Consider the following 25,509-nt stretch of genomic DNA (forward strand, 5'->3'; position numbering starts at 1 on the left):
TTTACCAATTAATTACTAAATTATTTACCAATAAACCAATGTGTATTTCACTTACAAGCTACTGTGATAGTGTAAGGAGAGTGCCATCTCTCCTTTTCCTGCCCAAACCCATCATCCTTTTGTTTAAAAGAAAAGAAATCACACATTAGGCAAGGGGTCTGCTTTCCTGTTCCATTATGGGGTCCTGAGAGAGTCCCAATCTTTAGTCCCAATCAATGAAATAAATAAGCTTAATTTAAATATTCTTAATTGGAGGTCTATCTGGGACTCACTGGTGGAGCTCTTAGGCCCACGTACCACATTCCTACCCTAGATTCTGATTTGACAGCTTTGAAGTATGGTCTAGGCATCTGCTGAGAATCACTGAAGTAGATGATCTATGAGGTAGAGAGAAAAACGATCTCAAATATTTTCTCTCTCTTTCCCGTTCTCTCCCCCCCTTAAAACAAAAAAAGGCCAGGAAAGAGTAAGTATTATTTATTTATTTTGGGGGGGAGGTGTATAAGGGAAGAGAAGGAAATGAGGATGAAGTTACAACAGGAAAGAGTTAATTCCATCTTTTTGGAAAAACACATATTCAGATAAAAGCAATTTCTTTTCAAAAACACAAGAATTCAGTCCCTGTTTAGAAAAACACAGAGGGGGGCGCCTGGGTGGCACAGCCGTTAAGCGTCTGCCTTCGGCTCAGGGCATGATCCCGGCGTTATGGGATCAAGCCCCACATCAGGCTCTTCCCCTATGAGCCTGCTTCTTCCTCTCCCACTCCCCCTGCTTGTGTTCCCTCTCTTGCTGGCTGTCTCTATCTCTGTCGAATAAATAAATAAAATCTTTGAAAAAAAAAAAAAAGAAAAACACAGAGGTATCATCACTTAACATTTATTAAGCACCCATTTGGGGATAAAGTCCCCAGAAACTTTTCTGATAACACTGAGACATTTCATTCATTCAGTCAATAAATACGTATTATGTAATTCTATTTGCAGTCACCGTACTATCCACTAGAAATATAACAGAGAATGACAAAGACGAAGATCTCTACCCTCATGCATGGAGCTTACAAGTAGACAACTATCAGCAACTGCTTAATGAGAACTGATTTTGGAGCAAATGATCTGTCCTCTGCCTTGCATCAGAGTAACACATAAGGATGAATATATGTATGGGTGGATGGATATGCAGACGGGGCTAATGACAGGAATAAAGAGAGAGAGATGGGTGGCAAGACAGAGAGCAGTAGAAACAAATAAACAGGTTTATATTTTTCGAGTTTTATCTTTCTTGAGAAAGCAAGTTCTTCTATCTGCCCTTCATGCAATTACACAGCAATTTTACAAAAAAAATTTAAGGAATCTAGACAAATCCCAACACTATTTGATATAAGTAACATACGTCTATATAAAATTCCACCCTAATATCAGTGCTTTTCTTTTTTACTTCCAGGACTAGCATGCTGCAGTGACTGGTACCTTCCCTAAAAAGTCTAAAGAGACTTAACAACAACAAAAAAAAGAGGATTTTAACAGAAAATTTTAAGCTAAATTGTTACGTGAGAATTTAACATAGATTACAGACTTGTTTGTGTCGGTTTCCCAAATGTCTAAACTACCATAATTAAATCCAAACACATGCTCCGAGTATTCTCCCAGTTATTAGGCAGCTATGTAATTAGAGCTCTAAACTGTGCTTTACTGCACTGTAAGAAAGACCTGAGCAGAAAGGAATAATGAAGATGTTAAACTCACCTCTTGGCCTGATTTTCCTGAATTCTCTGAATGTAAGGACTCAATTTCTCCTTCAATCATAGCAGCTTCTAGGCACTCATGTAGATCTTTGAATCCATTGACCTGAAGCGGGTACTGACCAAACATTTCAGTATTTTCAAATTTTTTACCTATAGGTGAAGGGAAAGTTAATCATTACTCAATATGGCCTTTTAGTCACTAAAAATAAGTGTGTATATGAATTACCTCCTGAGCCTGAAAACCACCACTCTATGTTCCACAGGGTTACCACTGTCATTTTCTTGGTTTATACATGCACTACATGCACATTCACATCCAGCCGTAGGTATTAATTACACACCTGCATGTATGTAAGTAATCACATGTATGTGTGTGTGTATATATATTCTTTCAAAAAATACCTCCTAAGGACAAGATACTATGCTAAACATTGAGAATATGTATAGCAGTAAACAGAAGAGATATATATGGTCCCTGAGCTGAAGCAACTCTCAGCCTCTTTTGGAAGAAAAGCATTACATTACATGTACATTACATTATATGTACACTAACTGTACATATAATTATGAACAAAAAATTATTTATCCTTGTTAGTGTTATAAAATATGTGATGAGACAGTGCTGTGAGAGGGTATAAAAAGGAGCACTAACATAGTCTTTAGAGCAGGAGGGTAGAGCAGGGAAGACTTCCATAGCAAAATGACATTCACACTGAGACTTGAATGGTGAGTAGGAGTTAGCCAGGCCAGACTGTCAGGGTGCTGTGGAGAATTCTTGGCAAAGGAATAATACACACAAAGGCTTTAAGGATGCAAAGAACGTGGCCGGTTTGAAGAACTAAGGGGAGGACATTATAACTTAGGGGAGCAATGGAAGGATGACAATGAAGAATGAGGTAGGGAGTCAAAATCCAAAAAGTTGCCCTTAAGAATTTTTTCTCTGAGTATATTCTGTATATAACAAAGTCACTGAATAGTTAAACTTGAGAATAATAGGATCAGATTTATGTCTTTGAAACATCCTTATGGCTTCTGTGTTAAGTGGGTGATAGGAGATTATTATAGAATCCATCCAGAAATAAAGGTAGTGTGGAAGATGGAGTTAATAGTAAAAGTGTACAGGGGCGCCTGGGTGGCACAGCGGTTAAGCGTCTGCCTTCGGCTCAGGGCGTGATCCCGGCGTTGTGGGATCGAGCCCCACATCAGGCTCCTCCACTATGAGCCTGCTTCTTCCTCTCCCACTCCCCCTGCTTGTGTTCCCTCTCTCGCTGGCTGTCTCTATCTCTGTCAAATAAATAAATAAAATCTTAAAAAAAAAATAGTAAAAGTGTACAAAAGGAGATGAAATTACACAGATAGACATTTATACGTATATGCAGAAGGAGTAAATATGATTGTCTGGTGGCTGGCTCACTGGCAGGATGGGGGGCAGAAGAATAAGGCAGATATCAAGAATGATACTTGATTTCTATCATCAACACCTGCCTTGAAAGGGGCTCCACTAAAAAAAGAGCAGAGATTTTTTTTTTCCTTTTGTTTTAAGGTAGTAGCAGCAATCATTGTTTTAGAATGGCCCGTGGGATTTCAAGTTGAGAAGAGAGCTGGATATGAGTTTGTAATTAAAATTAATCTTCTGGTCTGAAGCTATAAATGAGAGAATTGCTGGCTACTGACAGCAGTTAATCAAGGGAGTGAATGAGATTGCCAAGGGAACTGGCAGACAGGAAAAGGTAGGGGGTAGGAGCTTAGTCCCAGGCATCTCCCACCTTTAGGTAAAAGAAGAGGCTTTAACTACAACTTCTAAGAAGTACCCACAGAAGCAGGGGGGGGGGGNGGGGCGGGAAGAGAGACAATAAGGTGCCACAGAAGCCAGAGAAGTGTTTTTAAGGACAGAATATAGGAAAGAGGAAAAGGAAGAAAGAGTAAATAGCATGAATAGTTGATAAAGAGTTTAGTATGAGAACTGAGTGGGACCCGGCAGCCTTGAACACATGTTGGAAATTGATAACCTTAGAAAGATCCCTTTTAGAAGAGGCCTGGGGTCAGAAGCAAAAGTGGGATGGGTTGAATAAATGGGGATTTAGCAGGCAAAAACAAACTCCTCTATTGAAAGGGGCTTAACTGAATAAGATTAACTGAAAAAGACTGTGTGAAGGGAGTTCTTTTTTAAGATGTGAATTACCAAGACCATGTCTAAAAACTGATGAGGAAGACAGAAGGGGAAGCTGAAGATATAAGAAAAACGCAAGATAATGGAGTCAGGTCTGAGTGAAAGCATGGGGGGATGAGATTCTGAGGACATATAAACAATAGCCTCCTGATAGAAAACTGAATAATTCTGTATTATCTGGAGGGACAAATAAAAAGAATGCGGTAGAGGTAGGAATGGATCGAGGTTGTGGAGGCTGAAGCTCACATATTTGAGAAAGTTGTGTTTACGTACTATGATACAAAATTACAAACACAAAATTAGATTCAGGACCTTACACAGGACCTATGGCTAGATTTCACTAGCTTCATGGCAAATCCATAAAATCTGTGGGAAGGTTTTTCTCAGAGAATGAAGAGCCAGTGAAGTTAGAAGCAGAAAAGATAAAAATCATTATTGCAGAAAATGGGATAGAAGACAGTGATTTAACAAAACAAGTATGACTGCCAGTAGTGTTACAGGATTTGGACCAGTGAAGCTTAGTTATCTACTACAAATTCATGATCCATTTACAGTTAGCCCATCTGAGTGATTTTTCTACAGTAATATTGAGGTACTCGGTGCACAGAGAGAGAAGATGAATAGCTCAGTGGTGGTCAGAGAATAGTTACAGGGTGGGGGGGCGGGGGAAGGGGAGTGTTAGAGGTTTGTAAGAGTGGTCATAATGGGCAAAGAATAAAGAAAAGAAAAGGGCCAAGAGGAACAAAATGAAGGGGTCAATGGATTAGATGTTCTGGAAAAGTTGAGGAACTTTTGAAATGAGAGCACTTTAGTAAACAAACGAAAATCATCTCCAATTGAGAGTTGGTCTAAAAGAAAGCATTAGGAAAATATTTGTAAAAGTGATTAACAAAGAGCTTGAAAGCAAATCATTTTTACTGAAGCAAATACATAGTTCACCTGGAAATGTATTAAAACCACATTTATGTAGCACAATTGTTTGAAACAACTAATATCCAGTACAAGGACTTCAGCACTGATTGACTAACAAATTATTTCAATGAATCACTTTAAAGAATCAAATAACACGATTCGGGTCCTTTTCTGGTTCCACACAAATTTAAGGGCTGCTTGTTCCAGTTCTTTGAAAAATGTCATTGGTATTTTGATCTCGGGATGGCACTGAAAGTGTAGATTGCTCTGGGTGGCATAGACATTTTAACTATGTTTATTCTTCCGATCCATGAGCATGGAATGTTTTCCATCTTTTTGTGTCTTCTTCAGTGTCTTTAAACAGTGATCTGTAGTTTCTAGAATATAGATCCTTTACCTCTCTAAGTTAATTCCGAGATATCCTATGATTTTTGGTGCTATTGTAAATGGAATCGATTCCCTAATTTCTCTTTCTTCAGTCTCATTGTTCGTGTATAGAAATGCAACTTATTTCTGAGCATTGATTTTGTATCCTGCCACATTACTGAACTGTTCCATAAGTTCTAATAATTTGGGGGTGGAGTCTTTTGGGTTTTCCATATGGAGTATCATGTCATCTGCGAAGAGAGAGAGTTTCACTTCTTTGCTGATGTGAATACCTTTTATCCCTTTTTGTTGTCTGATTGCTGTTGCAAGGACTTCTAGTACTATGTTGAATAATAATGGCGAGGAAATATTGAAAAGGAAAAACAAAGCTGGGGGCATCACGTTGCCTGATTTCAAGCTATACTACAAAGCTGTGATCACAAAAATAGCATGGTACTGGCACAAAAACAGACACATAGACCAATGGAACAGAATAGAGACCCCAGAAATGGACCCTCGGCTCTATGGGCAACTAATCTTTGGCAAAGCAGGAAAAAACATCCAGTGGAAAAAAGACAGTCTCTTCAATAAATGGTGCTGGGATAATTGGACAGCTATATGCAAAAGAATGAAACTTGACCACTCTCTCACACCATACACAAAGATAAACTCCAAATGGATGAAAGACCTCGATGTGAGATAGGACTCCATCAAAATCATAGAGAACACAGGGTGTAACCTCTTCGACATCGGCCACAGCAACTTCTTTCATGACACATCTCCAAAGGCAAGAGAAACAAAAGAAAAACTGAACTTGTGGACTTCAGAAGATAAAAACCTTCTGCACAGCCAAGGAAACAGTCAAAAAAACTAAGAGGCAGCCCACAGAATGGGAGAAGATATTTGCAAATGACACTACAGATAAAAGTCTGGTATCCAAGATCTATAAAGAACTTCTCAAACTCAATACCCAAGAAACAAATAATCGAATCAAAAAATGGGCAGAAGATAGGAAGAGACACTTTTCCAATAAAGACGTACAAATTGCTAACAGACACATGAAAAAATGTTCAAAATCATTAGCCATCAGGGAAATTCAAATCAAAACAACCTTGAGATACCACCTTACACCAGTTAGAATGGCAAAAATTGACAAGGCAAGAAATAACAAATGTTGGAGAGGCTGTGGAGAAAGGGGATCCCTCTTACACTGTTGGTGGGAATGCAAGTTGGTACAGCCACTTTGGAAAACAGCATGAAGGTCCCTTAAAAAGTTAAAAATAGAGCTACCCTATGACCCAGCAATTGCACTACTGGGTATTTACTGCAAAGATACAGACGTAGTGAAGAGAAGGGCCATATGCACCCCAATGTTCATAGCAACATTATTCACAATAGCTAAATTGTGAAAGGAGCCAAGATGCCCTTCAACAGACGAATGGATAAAGATGTGGTCCATATATACAATGGAATATTACTCAGCCATCAGAAAGAATGATTATCCAACATTTGCAGCAACATGGACGGGACTGGAGGAGATTATGCTAAGTGAAATAAGTCAAGCAGAGAAAGACAATTACCATATGGTTTCACTCATTTGTGGAACATTAGAAATAGGGAGATCGGTAGGAGAAGGAAGGGAAGAATGAAGGGGGGATAAAGAGAAGGGGGAATGAACCACGAGAGACTATGGACTCTGGGAAAAAAACTGAGGCCTTCAGACAGGAGGGGGTGGGGGGTTGGGATAGGCCGGTGATGGGTATTAAAGAGGGCACATATTGCATGGAGCCCTGGGTGTTATATGCAAACAATGAATCATGGAACACTACATCAAAAACTAAGGATGTACTGTATGGTGACTAACATAACATAATAAAAAATTTTTTAAAAAAATAATCAAGTAACACAAGTAGAAAGGGTATAAATACTGCATAGTCACCACCTGATTAGAGCTACTCTACTGCTTCGAATATATTGTTCTACTTCAAGTAAAAATCAGTATGACAGTATGGACACCCCAAACTGGAAAGGACATTATATAATGAATATTTAGTATTTGAGGCAAAAAAAGAAATGTACAAACACTTCAGTGTAACATTTTAAATGGCTGACTAAATCCTGAGTTGTTATCTGCCTTTTTCTGAATCCCAAACTCTAAAAGTTGTATTCAAACAAAACTTCATAGGAACCAATTACTTAAAATCCTGGAGGAAAACCAATTTTCCAAATTATATACTTCAGGTGATTTGGGTTAACTTTCCAAAAGCTGAAGCATTGGGCTATTTGGAAAATTTGTAAAGTTTTTCAAATGCTTCAGATTTTTTCAAAACTTCATGCTTTGGGATTTAGTAATTATTATTATTTGAAGTATACTTAATGAGTCAGTTCCCTTCCCTTATTAGGAAAATGAAAGAATAACTGGTCAGACCCAGATTTTAAGTAATAAGCATTTAGGATAGATGGAGTAGTATCACTCTCAAATGATTTTTTAAAAGATAAGAGTACGATTCTTTCTTGAAAACTAGAGCCTAAAGAATTTTATAATCACCTGAAAAGTGTAATACCTTCACCACACTAAATTGTTAAATGCAGCTTTCAACATTCATAGAGTTGAAACCCTCAAAAACAGTAACCATCATACCCAAACCAGTATTCAACTCCAACATTATTTTCAAAACCAATTGCCTCCTTAATCCCTATACCCCAACAATTCACAGAATCACAGAAGCTTTCTCAGGAAAAGAACATCAGGATAACTATCAATTAGCATGTGATAATGTACCCTGTACCTTCCTTTTCATCACTCAATTCAATCTTTTCTTATAAATGATTAGTAGTAGCAATACAACAGGCTACTAGACAGAGTAAATCAAATTAAAATTAAAAACCATTCAACAAGGAGTCACTATCAAGACAAAAGCGATTAGATAATATCTCTTCAAATGTCACAAACATGTGTAACCATACCTTCAAGTACTCCCACAGCAAGGAATCTTCCATAGAACAACTCTACCATGGGGTTCTTTGGCTTCTCTTCATCCCTAAAGCACGGCAAAAAAAAACATAAATGTGGTTATAATTTTTGGACTCGTAAGTAATAGAGCATTCAAAGAACATTAATACCTGCCAAGATGGTGACATTGATGTGGCTGTCACTCACTGACATTACCTTGGACAAGGCACTTACTACATTTACTCTTCCATGTTTTCACCTGTCAACTGAGGACAATAATAGCAACTGAACTCCAAGGGCTGCTGTAAGGGTTAAAATGAGCTGCTGCGTGGGACGACATTACAAGAGGACCTGACACAGTCTGTGTTCACGGAGTGAACTATTATTATTGTTCATTTCGACCTCACACTTTTAGTCTGGAGCAACAGATTATATTTGGACTTGCTAGGAAGAAAGAAAAGCCACTCTTAATCAGAGTAAATTTCCATAAAACTTTAACATGTCATTTCCCACATTTAAATAGGAGAGTGCAGACCATTCAAAAATAGCAGCTGTCACCAATGAAGGAGCAAAACTCCAGCTTTGACCCAAAGCAGCTCAGCAGCTAGTCCACCCTTCATGCTGCAGGCACGATTAGTCATTTGTGAATTTTCCAAATTCTTTAACATGCACATTATTTTTTTTTTCCTTTTTCGATTGAGGCAAACAGAAGTTAACAATTTTTGAACCTCTTCTTCTTTTTATGTTCTGTTCTCTGTGGTCTGAAAACAGTTTATCTTGGCATTACTACATAAAAGTGTGTGGTATCCACAACTGTGTACAGAATTTATCTTCATGAATTTTGTGTTTAAACCAGTAAAACTGATATAATGAATGAATGAATGAATCAACGAATAAATAAATAAATAAATAAATAAATAAATAAATAAAGGAAAGACATGCCTCTTTATAAATATAGTACATGCATCATCGTTTACTCCTTAAAACAACTGGTGGGAATTACTTCACTTTATCCTCACAACAATGCTCTGAGGTAGTGATAACTCAAAAAGATTTCTGGCCCTCTACTTCCAGTATGTGGTTAAGACGTACTTTCCCACTCACGCTGTAATTAAATTTTAAAAATTTGAATTGTGGTCAGATATACATAACACAAAATTTACCATCTACCCATTTTTAAATGGTTGGTGGGTAGGGTTAAGTATATTCATACTGTTGTGCAACCAATCTCCAGTCTTCTCAACTTGCAAAACTGAAACTCTACACTCACTGAACAACTCCACATTTCTCCCTCCCCCAGGCCCTGGCAACCACCATTCTTACTCACTGTTCCTTTGAGTTTTACAACTCTGGACACATCATGTAAGGGGCATACGGTTTGTCTTCTTTATGACTGGCTTATTTTACTTAGCATCCATGGGGTAGCATGTGTCAGAATTTCCTTCTTTTTTAAGGATATTGCACTGTATGTATGCCACATTTTGTTTATCTATTCATCCATGGACATTGGGTGGTTTCCACCTTTTGGCTATCGAGAATAACGCTATGAACAGGGGTGTTCAAATATCTCTTTAAGACCCTGCTATCAATTCTTAATATATAGCCAGCAGTGAAATTGTTGGAGCATATGGTCGATCTTTTTTTCAGCTGCATGAGGTATAAATGACAAAGTTTAAAGTATACAACATGATGATTTGATATACATATACATTGTGAAAGGATTCCCTCCAATAGCAATTCTATTTTTAATCTTTTGAGGAGCCACCATGATGTTTCCCAAAACAACTGCACCATTTCATATTCCCACAAATAGTGCACAAGGGTTCCAATGTCTTCACATCCTTGTCAACACCTGCAGTTTTCTGGGGTTTTTTGATAGTAGCCATCCTAATGGGTGTAAGGTGTTCCCACTCACTTAGAAGTTAGGCAGACCATATGACTTGCTTTGCCCAACAAAATGTGAGCAGAAGTGATGTGTGGTAGAAACTTTGAGAGCCAGTGTACTTTCATTGCCGTGGTAACCCCAGAAGTGGTGATGAGGGGAAGCGTCTGTCAGCCTGGGGCCCTGACTGAAAGAATGAGCAGAGCCCCTTGCTCACACGCACTGGACACATCATCTAACAATATAATATAAGCCTGCAAAGTCTTGGGGTTGTTGCCACTGGACTATCTAGCCCACGCTAACTGATAACAGATAGTACAATTACTTCTACTTCACTGAATATAAAGCTGTAGAGCAGGTTAAGTCACTTGTCCAAATTCACACAATTGGTCAGAAATCAAGCTGCAAAGTGAACTTAAATCTGACTCCAAAATCAATGTATCCTCTCCCAGTACATATACTTAGTCTTTGGGCATTTTAACTCTATGGGAAAAATTTATTTCATACCTTATACATCTTATACTGTGAGAATAAAAAGGACTTGAGAATGACATGGGCTAGAAGAACGATCTAAAGATTCTCTCTTTTGATGTAAAAATCTATGAATCTTTAGATATAAATATTAATGGGAATCTCCTTCCCATGGCCTCTTATTTTTATGTAGAAAATCAACATTCCATACTGCTAGACACATACCCCATGGGAAGAGGTTGGTGACTTTGCCAGAACGAACTAGATATGGAGTGGCTCTTCGAATTCTGAATTTTCTTTCCAAATCTCTCCTCAAATCTTCCTGCCTGAATTTTCGCTTCCTCTCCACTGGTCTGTGAAACACTGACCTTCCCTAAACAGTCATATAGGAATCTTCTAGAAATTGTTTACCTTGTCCTTCTTTCCAACCTTTCAGAGGTCCTATTCTTTGCCCTATATTTAAACTGTGAATCTCAGGGGCCCAGACTGGTTATGCTAACAGAAATATAAGGAATACAAGTGAAGAGCAATTAAAAAGACATGAGATTCCTATAATAGAAATGAGAGACCGGGGCACCTGGCTGGCTCAGTTGGTTGAGCGTCTGACTCTTGGTTTTGGCTCAGGTCATCATCTCAGGGTCATGAGACTGAGCCCTGCGTTGGGCTCCTCTGCTTGAGATTTTACCCCCCTCCCTCTACCCACCCCCTCACACGTGCACACACTCGCGCTCTCTCTAAATAAACCTTTAAAAAAAAGAAAAAAAATGAGAGAACCACCACTTACATGAAAGCGGTAGATAAGACAGATTGACACAAATAACAAAAACCAAAAGAAATCACTATAGAAAACTTGTATCAGGGACATCTTACCTTGGGAATTAGGCTGGCACAGAAGTTCAAAGGTCTAGGGGAGATGACAAAGCAAACTACAATGCTTTGGGTTAGAGCTTCCCAATCTTTTTAATACCATTGGTGTATGTGTATATATATATATCTTTTTGTACATGTGTGTGTATATATATATATATATATATATGTATATGTATACATTTGTGTGTGTCCATATATATGTATACATATATATAATATGCAGAGAACTTTGAGATAAAAAGATATACTTTCTCATGATCACAGATATAGGATCAGTATCTCCACAATCCATAATCTGGTTAACCATGGCACACCAACTGGAAAGCTCTGTTCTAAACAGGGAGAGCACAGAGATTCAAAAACAGTTTTAGCTCCACAAACAGTAAAGAACAGATAGAAAATGATGGGGAAATGAACAAGGAGAACATATTTCAAATAAACTTAAGATTTCAGATGAACTAGAATGGAAAAGTTCTAGCTTCTTTTAAAACAGTGTTAGGAAAAAAGGGAGATAATTTGTTAGTTACTAGATCAGAAGAGGTGACTAGAACCCAAAGAAAATTAACAAGTAGATAAATAATAAGCAAGATCTCCAAAATCAGCATAAAATGACCCCTTCAGAAGGAACATGGATTTAGGCACTCTTCTGAGGCTACAGATAAAAAGCAATGGGGGTCATGTACTGAAGACAGGATAAACTAAATGAAGTGCTTATAGAAAATCTGGATAGATTTGAGAGGAGGAACTAGGGATTTCAGGGTGAAACATTCAAAGAATTACTGAAAGAACCTCAAAGACTCCATTATCACAGATAAGGATACAGATACTGTTCACACTCTGAGGAAACACACAAAGAATTTTGATATCAGAACTCTCAGGAAAGATACAAGGGACGTGAGCTGTACTAGAGAGGAACCAGCCTGGACGACTGTCATTCGTGAATCACTAACTCTCATCATGAGGGACCTATCGAGACAGTATCAGAGGAGCGAGTCAGAGAAAAACAAATGTAAAGGCCAGAAAACAAACCCAAAGAACAGGAAGAAAAGACACATATCCATCGAACAGAGCTGGCTCTGCATGGGATAGAGGCTAAGAAGCACGTTATACTGTTGAAAATTCAGCCATAACTTCCTAAAAGAAGAATAAAAAATATATATAATGTATGTGAACTTTAGAGGCATGTGCCACCCAGAAAACAATGCAGCAGAGAGAGACATACTCTAGGCCTAGAACATGCCAAAGCTGAGCACAGAGTGTATCTTCACGGGATGCTGGGACCCAGCTTTCACAAGCAGCAACAGCAGATTCATTCCAGGAATCTGATGGGGCGATTTTCCAGATGAAAGGAACATGAAGTGAGAAGCTAACAAGAGAAGGAAGTAACCTAAGAGGCAGGTTTCCCAGGCCTAAACAATTCCATGGCCAAAGGCAATGGGCTCAACCCTGTGGCACAAAAGTAGGTCACTCAGTGCAGCACTCGGAGTCACAAACTGAAGAAGCTCCTAAGGAAAATGCAACTAAAACTTCTGGGGACAAGAAAGTAGCTGAGGACCAGAGCTGTCAGCGTCATAAGCTTCCAAACACACCAAGAAGAAAGCAGCATTCAAATGCCCCATTCTAAGACAAAATTTACCAAAAATAGAATTTTTTTCCTCAAACACTGTAAACTTAGCACCATAATCAATCTCTTCAGATCTCTCTCCCAACTTAGTTTAAGTTCACATATAATTGTTGGCAAGCAACTGGCCCTCAACGACAGGCATCCAGGCAGAATTAAACCACTGATCTGTTGTTTACGACATCTCCTAAAACTTCTGCTACAGACTTTGGCAACAACTTGAGTCTGGACTGCACAAAGTTCCGGGAATATTATATACATGGACTGAGAGCTAGAGGGCTGAAGTTTTGCTTTAATTATAAAATTTCAAAGGTAAGAGACCATTCAGTGTTAATCATGTGTGTCCTAATAACCCCCTGAAATCTAGAATTCAAGCGCATGAAACTGACATCAGAAGGACAGAAGGAACTATACCCACCCCCATGAGGGAACCGGCTGCAGAATCCCAGCTCTATGCAGGCACAGAAATAACATGCCTGTAGCTGAGACTGAACAAACTTAGAAACTCAGAACTGACTTTTATTTTTCATTAGACTGCAACCACAAAGGCAAAAACAATGTGATTTTTCAAATATAAAATTTCTTTGCACTTTACCTTAAAACATCAAGAGAAGGGGCACCTGGGAACCTCAGGTGGTTAAGCCTCCGATTCTTTTTTTTTTTTTTTTTTTTTTAAGATTTTATTTATTTTGGAGAGAGAACACTCATGAGTGTAGAACAAGGGGACGGGCAGAGGGTAAGAATCTCAAACAGCCTCCCCACTGAGCGCAGAGCCCAACAAGGGGCTGGATCTCACCATTCCAAGATCATGACATGAGCTGAAATCCAGAGTTGGACGCTTAACCGACTGAGCCACCCAGGGGCCTGAAAGTGTCACACTCTTGACGCTGAGTGTGGAGCCTGCTTAAGATTCTCCCTCTCCCTCTGTCCCTCCCCCTGCTCTCACTCTCTCCCTCCCTCTCTCTCTCTGGAGAAAAAGAAAAAAAAGATCAAGGGAATATGGGAACTTACTTTTCCCCTAAGAATTGGAGAACGAAAGGAGGAAGTCTATATCTATATTAACTTTTGGGGGTATCTCTTATTGATTAACACTGTATAAGTAGAATATATTTTATTTTAATTTAGTCTCATTGCAGACCTGTTATAATGATGTTTCCTGAACAATAAAGCTGGCTATAATTTAAAAATAAGAAAAAAGAAAAGGGAGAGAATTTTCAGCCTTGGATTTCCACCTGTCTTCTTGGTAGAAGACCTTCTAGGCAGGTCTTCTACGTGTATCTTCTTGGACCACATCAGAGCCTATAGTGGCAAGTCCTAAATGATCAACCAATGTTTTATAAAGATACACAAAAAACCAGGGGTTGGTATTAGGAGAGTGGCCTCCTGGGAATGGGAGTAGGACCATCCTGAAAGTGTGCAGATATCTTGAATAACCAAAGTCTTATTGGTTCAAGCTAATGGAAAGAAAATAAAAAGCTAGAAAATGTTAAGGAGGAACTTCATATCCTTGTCGTTGTGATTCCATCTGAAAGGACTTCATCAGAAGTAATACTTCTGGAATCTTGTCCCACCACTAACTCATTCTTCCTCCTGAAAAAGAGACTGTTGAATCCAAGGAAAAGAACTGGGCATGTGGAATTAGCCATTTTATGGGTTGCTTTTTAGATCTTTCTGGCAAGATTCTAATCTTACAATAGAAATCTAAAGCTACTCAGCATTTAGGCCACAAATTTCAAACAACTTGTCAATACAAGTAACGTTTGGGTTCCCACACATCTCTCAGTTTTCTATTTCTCCATAGACACTGATACATAAAAGGGGAAAAAATGAGTGTTATTTATCAGTCTCCTAAAACCCCATCGCTAAATTTCATGGTCACTTACGTCTCTTCTTCAGCTTTCATTTGGAAGGCATCTTCTAACCAATCTAATAATTTGTGTGTAAACTCACTCACATCTTGCTGTGGAAAGAAAAAAAAAGTCTTTTTGATATTTGAGCCTACTAATAAAAATACCAAATACTGCAACATAAAACTTACAGCCAGTCACATCAAACATAGAATTACTCACTCCTCACAAAAATATCGTATGAAATGTTTCACATCATATGCAAGAAATATTTATAATGTAACCAGAGAATAAAATCAGTATCTGAGAAAAATAAGCATTATATCGATAATCAGAGTGACTGGGTTTCACTATGAGAAAATAAACATAAATTCATTATGTTATATATAATATATACAACATTATATATACACACAAATATATAAATTCTAACTTACATATGTTATTTTTAAAAATAATTATCACCCCCAAAAGAGTTCTCAAACGAATCTTTATAAAATGAAAGACCCACATTACCAAAGAGCTCTTCATTATATAAAGATTATTACTGGCTTCTTAGAAGGAAGATATGTTTTTCAGCAATTCATTTTCTTAATTCAACTTTTACACACAACTTTTTATGCCACATCCACTTTTACTAAGATATGTTAACCTGGACAGGTTTAGTCTAATCAATCACTGACTCCTGACTACCGAGTCCACCATCTCATGACCTTCAAACGAATTCTCCATTCAGAACTAGCACCTGCATCACCTTTCGCCATCCCTTCTTTCAGTGCTAGTTCCCCAACCATGGGAAAATGGGAACAGGCAGTGGCAGTTGTATTCATCAACTACCATAATTCTTTCAATAATGTGAGGTGGAACACAGAAAATAGGTTCATCCAGAACCCAGGGAGGGAAAAAAAAAAACAATCCTACTAATAAGACTGGTTCATCAAAGACAGATGAATCGGTGCAAGCAATCTGCCTTTATTTACTAAAATAGCCCCAAGAATTGAACAAGTTTACTAGCATATATTTTTCCAGCTAGAAGTTTTCTAAAGAGCAGCTGGGTCAATCCATTCACCTTTAAAATATTAAAATTTGGATCTAAGAAGCTTAAGGAAATTGTTCCAAAGCCATATAGTTAAAGACAACTAAACTCAGCACAAAAATCCATCCATACCAACTGTTGTAGTTTAAATAGTGGCCCGCCAAAATATATGTCCACCTGGGACCTCAGGATGTAATCTTATTCAGAATATGGGTCTTTTTTTTTTTTTTAAAACGATTTTATTTATTTAGTTGACAGAGATAGAGACAGCCAGCGAGAGAGGGAACACAGCAGGGGAGTGGGAGAGGAAGAAGCAGGCTCCCAGAACAGCATGGAGCCCGATGTGGGGCTCGATTCCAGAACCCTGGGATCACGCCCTGGGCTGAAGGCAGACGCTTAACCGCTGTGCCACCCAGGCACCCCCAGAATATGGGTCTTTGAAGATGTAATTAAGGTAAGGATCTCAACATGAGATTCTACAAAACGATTGGAAAATTAAAGCAACAATAACAAAGTTAATGTAGTTCAGAGTTCTGAGTAATTAAGGGACCTACTTTGCGCCAACAAAAATAGGCATACCAAAGACATGTATACTACATAGGCCATGGGTTTTTCACATATTTGTGAGGATTTATAACTAACATTTGTGAACATTCCTAATTTTACCCACTGTTTTCACTTATTAATTTCTATCACAATATAAATTACAGCTTCATTTATCTTAACACTTTCCAAGATCACTGTTACTTTTTTCTTAACTTAGAAGTAAATCTTCCAAATAAACAATGTTTTAAATGGCTACAACTTATTTTTAATAAAGAGGAATAACAACATCTTCAATTGTCCTGTGTCTTTATAAAACTGCTTAAGGAATGATCAGATTAAATAAAATACAAATGTTAATAAGTAAGTAAGTAAAGAAAACCTACCTGCTGGGAGTCATTTGATTTGAAAGCGTCCTTAAGAATTTCAACTGCTCTTGATGGATCAACATATTTCCTTTTAGTACCAACAAGAAGTGCAAATAGATACCTTAGCTCACGCATAAAAGGCAAATTTCGATGTTCCTATTGGGGGGAAAACAACACTTAGGTGAAGATTAACAAAATCTTTACTGGAAAACAGATTAGATATTCATTTTAATAAACCAAAAATTTAACGAATATTGATTAGGGAGGAGTCCAGCACTCCTACATCATTATTAAAGAAGAGTGTTGTGACCTAGGACACTTTTCAAAGGAGTCCAGGATGAAAACAGCAGAAGACCTAGGCTTAGCTCACAATTTCAGCACAAATGCCGCATTTTCATAGCTAATCATATTATTACCCAGCCAAAAATATCCTCTCCTCATTCAAGTCTATTTATTATAATCCTTTCCATTCAGCAAGGCCCAGCTGCTGTGGACAGCAATAACAACAGCCAACATTCAATGAGTGCTTACTTGGTGCCAGGCACTGTTTAAGTACTTTTCCTCAATAAGCCCATTTAAACAAAGATCCCTCCTCCTCCATGAAGCTTTCCCAGACCCCTCCAAGTCAATGATTCCTTCACACTCCACATCTACTAAAATGAATGTCTTTCACTCAGCAATGAATCACCAACTGGCACTGTCATGGGACAATCCTAATTATCAGACAAGATTAGTCTAGATACTAATATTAAACGAATGTATCACCCTTCTAGTGTTCCTGTGAAATCTCAACTTTTGTTTCTCAATAAGACTGTAAACTTCTCAAACACAAGAACTTCTATATTTCTTCCATAACTTTCTGCTACACAAACCAGGCATTCAATTCTTACGAACATCTCATTTCATCAAACCCTTAGAGAAACCAACAATCCAATATTATCAATCATGAACAATTTATTTTAAAACAAGGAGACTTTTATAAAGAATGTAATTCACATACCTCAGTGAAATAATTTATGGTAACAAATCAAACAAGCAGTTCTTACTATAGTTAGCTCTTGCAATAACGATTTTAACAGGGAAAGTTTATATATCTATTTAAATATTAGAAAAAAACTTCCAAAAGTATATGGTTGGTGTTCTCAACATCATAAAACTGTAGGGGTGTGTGTATATGTGTATAGTTGCTGTCCAGAATAATATAATCAATATAGAAATAGTTGTTCCTAGAATGCATTAAAAAAAAAAAAAGGAGTCCTGAAAAAAATAGGTGTAAAGGAAAACATTTGACTCCAAATACTTGTCACTTGATCCAAAAATGATATAACATTACAGCAATCACAAAGTGCATTGTCTGAATGAAATCACTAATTTATGAAAAACATGGATTTTATGTAAGTATAATAAATTCCATCATCGGGGTGCCTGGGTGGCTCAGTCAGTTAAGTGTTCGACTCTTGGTTTTGGCTCAAGTCATGATATCTCAGGGTCCTGAGATCAAGTCCTGCAAAGGGATCCATGCTCAGTGGGCAGTTTGCTCGAGATTCTGTCTCTCCCTCTGCCCCTCACGCCCCCCAATCCCCGCACTCACTCTCTCCCTAAAATAAATAAATCTTTTTAAAAAAAATTCCATCATCAATGATAAAGTTTAAAAGTTCTAAATGAAAGAAAACTAATCCATGATTTTTCTGTTGTACTTTCTACTCCCCCACAATTGCCTTACATAAATATTGGATTTTAAGAGTGCGAACTCAAAGAATTTTAATCCTAAAAATAATTTTCAGAAATTATTTCAGAATTTTCTGAAAAAATTTCAGAAATATCCCTAATTTCCTGAGATCAATTTCTCTTTCTTTTAACACTCCTACATCAGTGCAGTTGAGACATTCCTTCCTAAATAACAAGGATGAAATAAATGACTTTTGAAAAATAACTGAATTTCTGCTCAGAAGCATACTGGAAAAGTAATGTAATATATATATATACGTATATATATATATACATATATATATATATAAATCAATGAAACATTTTTGCTCTCAGCCAACTTCCGTGGCTAGAAAATCTTTTTGAATTTCAAATGTTAAATTGTAATTGATGTTAAATGCAGCTCCCGCATACGGCTAAACTATGAAAATACAACCACATGCTTAGTCTTTCTTTTTTAAAGACTTATCAAGGTATAACTGATACACAATAAACTGTACATTATAAAGTATACAATTTTATGAGCTTCAGACATGTAGACAGCCGTAAAAGCATCACCACAGTCAAGATAATGTAACTATCCATCACTCCCACAAGTTTCTTCAACGCTTACTCCCCTCCCTGAACATCCCAAAGCAACCATGGTCACTTTGTATCTTCTAGAAAGTTATATAAATCAAACCATACCCTATGTACTCATTTTAATCTGGTTTCTTAAAATAGAAGTGATTATTTTGAGGTTCATCCGCATGATTGTGTACATGACGATTCATTCTGTCTTGTTGCTCAGTGGTATTCCACTGTATGGATGCCCTACACTTATTTATCAAGTGACCTATTTCAGATGCTGTGGATATTACTTTAAGTGTCTTTGTGTGGACATATGTTTTCATTTCTCTAAAGTAAAAACCTGGAGAGGGCCTGTAGATGTCTTTAAGACACAACCAAACTATTTTTACAACAGTGTTATACTATTTTATATTCCCACCGACAGCATAATGGAAGTTCTAGATCCACATTCTACAATATTTGGATATGGACTGCATTTTTCGCCAGTTCTTCCAGTGAGTCCAATGTGGGACCTCTAGTTTTAATTTGCATATTCCTATGACTAATAATGTCTAGCACCTTTTCCTGTAGTTATTTAGTTTGCATACTTTCTTTGGTGAAGTATCTGTTCAAGTATTTTTTCCAATATAGTAATAGGTTATCTTATTGAGTTACACAATTTCTGTATATATTCTAGACACAGTTCCTTTATCTGATATATGTTTTGCTAATATTTTCTCCCAGTTGTGGCTGGGAGAAAATTTTGTATAAATTTTGTATAAATTTTTTCAAGATTACAAGTTTTTAATCTTGATGAAGTCCAATTATTTAACATCTTCTTCTATGATTTGTGCCCTTGTTTAGTCCCACTTAAATCTTTTAAGCCAAAACTATAAAATTTTGTTTTCTTCAAAAATTTTTAAAGTTTTAGTTTTCTGTTAGATCAATAATCCATTAATTTTTTCATATATTTGAAAAATAAATGAATATGTTCTATAAGGGTTGAGGATTATCTTTCTATGATACCATTAGTTTAAAAGATTCTCCTTCGCCTATGAATTGTTTTGTCAATTTTAATTAACTCACCCTATATGTATAGGTCTATTTCTCTACTCTGTTCTGTTCCATTTATCTATAGAACTATCTTTTCACCAATAAGAGTGCCTGAGAGTTGATTCCTCCAACACTTTCTCTTTAAAGATGGCTATTCTATATTCTTTGATTTTCCACATAAGTTTTATATCAATTTGTCAATTCCTATGAAAAAGCCTGCTGGGATTACCGTTGGGATTGCACTGAATCTATAGATTAAACTGGGGATAACTGATACCATAACAATATTGAATCCTCTGATCCTTGAACATATCTACTTCTTTACTCAGCAATATTTTATGATTTTTCCATAAAATTTTACCCCAATAGTCCACACTTATGCTACTGTACATAAATATTTTTTAATTTAAATTTCCCATTGTGTGTTGTTAGTATTTAGAAATATAATCGATTTTTCCATGTTCGCCTTCTTTCATGTAACCTTGCTGAATTCATTCCCTCTAGGCCACTGTTTAACAGCAGTGGTGAGGGATTACATCCTTGCGTGTTCCTGATCTTTGGGGCAAAGCATTCAGTCTTTCACCATTAAGCATTATACTAGTTAGTTGTAGACTTTTCATAAACTATCTTTATCAGGATAAGAAAACTTCCTTCAATTTCTAGTTTCTGTGAGATTTTAGATACATTAGCTTTTGTCAAATTCTTGTTCTTTATCTACTTAGACGATCAAATGGTTTTTCTTCTTACTCTGTTAACATGGTGAATGACACTGATTTTTAAACACTAAACCAATTTTGCAGTTCTAAATAAACCCCAGTTGCCAATGAAGTAGCATCCTTTATTGATATCTCAGGATTCAATTTGCCAAAAATCTGGCAATCATTCACGAGGAATACTGGTCTTTAGTTTTCTTTTCTTGAAACATCTTTTTCTATTTTGGTTTCAGGGTAATGCTGGGCTCATAGAAAGAATTGGGAAGTTTCATATTTTCTCAACTTTCTTGAAAAACATGTAGAGAATTGGTATTATTTCTTCCGTAGATGTTTGGTATAATTCACCAGTAAACAACTTCACTGTTGAATTTTTTGCTGAGTAGGTTCTTAACTAAACATTCAATTTTTTTTAATGTGATATAAGGATGTTGACTGTGTATAATATTCCACTATTCTCTTTTATTGTCTAGAGAATATGTAGTGATGTCCCTCTCTTTCATTCTTTATATTGCTAATTTGTTTCTTCCCTTTTTTTTCTAGCTCAGTCTACCTAGAAATTCACTAATTTTACTGACCTTTAGAAGCAGCTTTTGATTTCATTAATTTTCTCTACTGTCTTTCTCATTTCTATTTCAATGACTTAGCTCTTTATTATTTTCTTTCTTCTACTTTCAAATATTAATGTGTTTTTTCTAATTTCTTGATGTGCCAAATGATGTCATAAATTTGAAACCATTCTTATTTTCTAATGTGCTTAGTTCATGCATTTTTCACTAACCACTGCCTTAGCTGCCTCCCTCTAATTCTGCTATGTCATATTTTAATTTTTATTGTTTAAAATATTCTAAAATTTCCCCCTTCTGATTTGCTCTTTGTCCTCTGGGTTATTTAAAGGTATATTACATAATTCCCCTACTCTCAGGGGGATTTTCTAAATATCTCTGTTGTCAAATTCCATCTTAATTCCACTGTGGTCAGAAAACATACTTTGTATGCTCTGAATCCTTTAAGATTTACTGAAACTTATAAATCCAATCTTGTACTTTATTCATAGCTAAAGACAGAAATTCCAGAATGCCTCTGTTATTCATAAAATTCAAAACTCCTTCAGGTATTCGCTCACTGGTATTCAACTAAACACATTCCCTGTTCAAATGCTTCTCATCTCTGAGTAGTGGAAAGTGTGGAAATCTTGTTTATTTGGAAATATTTGCCCTTAATTCAAGACTTTAATTAATATAACCTTATGAATAATAAGGTTTTAGCTATTTATATGGAGATTACCTCTATTATGAACTTATGCATCTTTGTTTTCTCAACATTTAACATGTTTTGTCATCAGTTTGTGGCTTTTTAAGCCAAAAGACACTATGTGTGGGAGTGGGAAGGGATGAGGTGTTTACAATGAGAATCCATCTTTAAATTTCTAGTAACCTCACAATTCTCCTAGACATTAAAATTACAAACAGTACAATAAGTATTTATGTATAAAATTAGTTTCAGCTTCTATAAGTAATAACCAAGTCTACCTAAAATACAAACTGATTTCAAAAACTCCACCTCTTTCTCTCACTCAATAAGTATGTAATATTTATGACTGATTTACCTGCTGATAAAAAAATCCTAAAAAAAAAAAAAAAATCCTGATTAGCAATGCATGCAAATGACATCTCTGTGATCTGACCAAAGTGATCCCCAAGGGTATCGGGTATCTTAGCACATTATTTTTCAAACTCAGTGTAGCAGTAAACATTACATAAATTGGATATAAATTCATTATGAAATAATAAGTAGCAAGAAGTCACACTGACATCTTTTTAAAAACCTGTGTCTTTTATCATCTCAGCTGAATGTAGCACCAATCAGTGGCTGATAACTATCTCTAAGTCACACATGTTTGCTTCAGAAATGTCAAGTTATATTATGTATTGATATCACCATGCCAGATTAAAGAATAACCTCATTTGTGGAACCACCTTTTATAAAATTGCACAGAATTCTTCTAAATAAGTGTCCTTTTCAGAACGGAAGTAGAGATCCTTTTAATTCCTTAACCTAAAGGGACCCCTGGACATGCTGCCCCTTCCATTGCAAGAAAACAAATTTCTCTAGAAAGGTGCTAAAGATTGGATTTACATATTTCCCTAGTACTCAGCTGAACAATCTTAAAATTATAGTACATACAGTACATGGTACTTAAGGATGTACCATTTTTTGGTACTGTTTTTTAAACAGGATTATAAAACCGTTTTTTAAATAGGATTATAAAGCTGACTTAGTCTTACTCAACAGTTTGAAGAATAAAATAAACTAACTCTGTAAAGCACTAAAATCCAGAAACAAAAAAAGAAAAGGTCAAGATACATATGAATACCTAATTGGAAGCAATATTCCCAAATAATGACATGTAAATTATAAATCTACTTCAACTGAGATCTCAGAAGAGAGAACAGTGATTATTAACAAGTTGCAATAAAGAGAAGCAATATTCCAAAAAGTTTCACTGCAAAATGGTAATGAGTGAAGGGGTTTCGCTTAATTTCTCTGGAAGTCTGTGGGGTTGTCAAGTGATCTTGACTCCCTTTTGAAAATGGCTTGTTTACCAGTCTGATACTTTACAGCTCAAAGATTATAGCCTGAAAAAGCAAGCCATAAATTGTTATATTCCCACTAGCTTGCATTATAAATGTTTCATGTTTGCAAACAAGTGGTTCTCAAATTACACATTAAAAGAGAAACATGATTTAATTATGTATCATTAATACAGTAAGTCACACAAAGTTCAACACTTTACTGAAACCTAAAACTTTAACTTCTTTGTGCAACCAGTCACCTTTAGGGCTACAATTTCTTTATGACAAGATCCCTAAAGCCCTAACCATTCACATACATCATCCCCATAATTAACTTTTTCCATTAAGTATAAATTTCTGCATCTGAAAAGCTAATATGAATACAGTAACTAACATCATCTGAGCTGCTTACTATGCAATAGGCACTTCTAAGCTCTTTGTACATTTTATCTCATTTCATTCTCACAACTCTATAAAATAATCACTATTATTATTTACACCTTTCAGATAAGGAAACTAAACAGACAGGTCAAGCCCTAGGTCCACAGCCAGAAAACCCAGGCAATCTAGCCCTGATTATCTGTGCACTCTGTCACATTATATTGCCTAACAGTATTAATTTACAAAATAGAAGTTATAGATTTGCACTGCAAAGACAGCCAATGCAAAACTAATCCTTTAAAAGGCTCATCTACACAAACAGTTGAAAAAAGTTTTTCTTCCCACACTATTTTTCAGGAGGCAACTGAAGAAAGACCTTGAATTATAAATTGAAACCTATAAAGTTTACTGAAATTTGACAGTCCAAAAAAAAGGAAAAAAGCAATTACTAAAGTGACACAAAAAATTGGCATATTACTGACACACGTGTGAAGAAAAATTCATATTTATAACATACTGATGAAGAATAGAAAGTTACCGTAGTAACTGAGATTAATGGATTGATATTCAAAATTAAAAGTTCTAGATTTGATGAGACAAACTGCCCTAAAACCAAGCACAGATAAAAGGACAGGATGACCTATACATACATATATACATACATGTGTATATATGTATGTATGTATATATGTATGTATACATATATACATATGTATATATGTGTGTATATATATACTCTGCTTAAAAATCTTTCATAATTTTACCTTTTGGTTTCGGGGTAAATCTTGAGCATTTGATGGAGGCTTGTAATTCAGAACTAATCTTCTAAACTCCAAAAGATTGAATAATGACTGAAAAAGAACAAAAATTTAAGATAACCTAAGGGAAAATTCTATTAACAGAACTATAAAAATATGACTGGCCTCAGAGATTTATTTTTGATTATACTACTTATTCACAGGATTGTTACCACTAGCACAAGACCTATCTTCTCCTGGAGAAAACGTCAAATTTCTTATATACTGACACACTATTCTTGATCATTAACAATATTTATTATACTGGAAAGCAGAAAATTATATGTGGACAATTCAAAAAACCTACTATATTTCATATTATTAAAAGCTGTCTTTCTTTAGGTGCTTAATAGGCAGTTTCCTAAAATAAAAGGTACACAAATGCAGTCTAGAACTTTTTAGACATGTTCACTGAGTTATCTTGAGGTATCAATTCTACAAAAATATAGTACAAATAAATTTATGAGCCAGTTGCTAGGCGAAAGGGACATAAAGAAATTACGTATTATCTCTATGCTCAAGGAGACACAGCCTAGAAAGGACACAGATATTATAACAACAGAAATTTGACTCCAACATACAATAATACTGATCTCACAGGGTATGAGAGCACATGAAAGACGCCCATGGAAAGGCTTCCTAGAACTGTTTTTTAAACTATAGCTTGTAACACATTATCATCATGATGAATATTTGTTTAAAAAAATGAAATAAAATGGGGCGCCTGGGTGGCACAGTGGTTAAGCGTCTGCTCAGGGCGTGATCCCGGAGTTGTGGGATCGAGCCCCATATCAGGCTCCTCTGCTGGGAGCCTGCTTCTTCCTCTCCCACTCCCCCTGCTTGTGTTCCCTCTCTCGCTAGCTGTCTCTATCTCTATCGAATAAATAAATAAAATCTTTAAAAAAAAAAAAAAAAAGAAATAAAATAAAATTGAAAATTTTAAAAGACGTCATAAT

General features: G+C 36.2%; 1 protein-coding gene across 3 annotated transcripts in view; it reads right to left on the reverse strand.

Annotated features, from left to right (window-relative positions):
- USP25 (ubiquitin specific peptidase 25) overlaps positions 1 to 25,509 on the reverse strand; it is a 111,350-nt gene that overhangs the window by 52,357 nt on the left and 33,484 nt on the right. For all 3 annotated transcript variants that reach the window (XM_008701929.2, XM_040621091.1, XM_040621092.1), the window contains 5 exons: positions 24,521 to 24,607; positions 16,799 to 16,936; positions 14,870 to 14,946; positions 8,157 to 8,230; positions 1,743 to 1,891 (listed from right to left, as the gene is read on the reverse strand). In XM_008701929.2, the coding sequence (XP_008700151.2) occupies positions 1,743 to 1,891; positions 8,157 to 8,230; positions 14,870 to 14,946; positions 16,799 to 16,915 (417 nt within the window). In that variant the 5' untranslated portion in view covers positions 16,916 to 16,936; positions 24,521 to 24,607. The remainder of the gene's footprint in view (positions 1 to 1,742; positions 1,892 to 8,156; positions 8,231 to 14,869; positions 14,947 to 16,798; positions 16,937 to 24,520; positions 24,608 to 25,509) is intronic.

The sequence above is a fragment of the Ursus maritimus genome, unplaced genomic scaffold (genome assembly GCF_017311325.1).
Source record: "Ursus maritimus isolate PB19 unplaced genomic scaffold, ASM1731132v1 scaffold_4, whole genome shotgun sequence".
Lineage (NCBI taxonomy): Eukaryota > Metazoa > Chordata > Mammalia > Carnivora > Ursidae > Ursus > Ursus maritimus.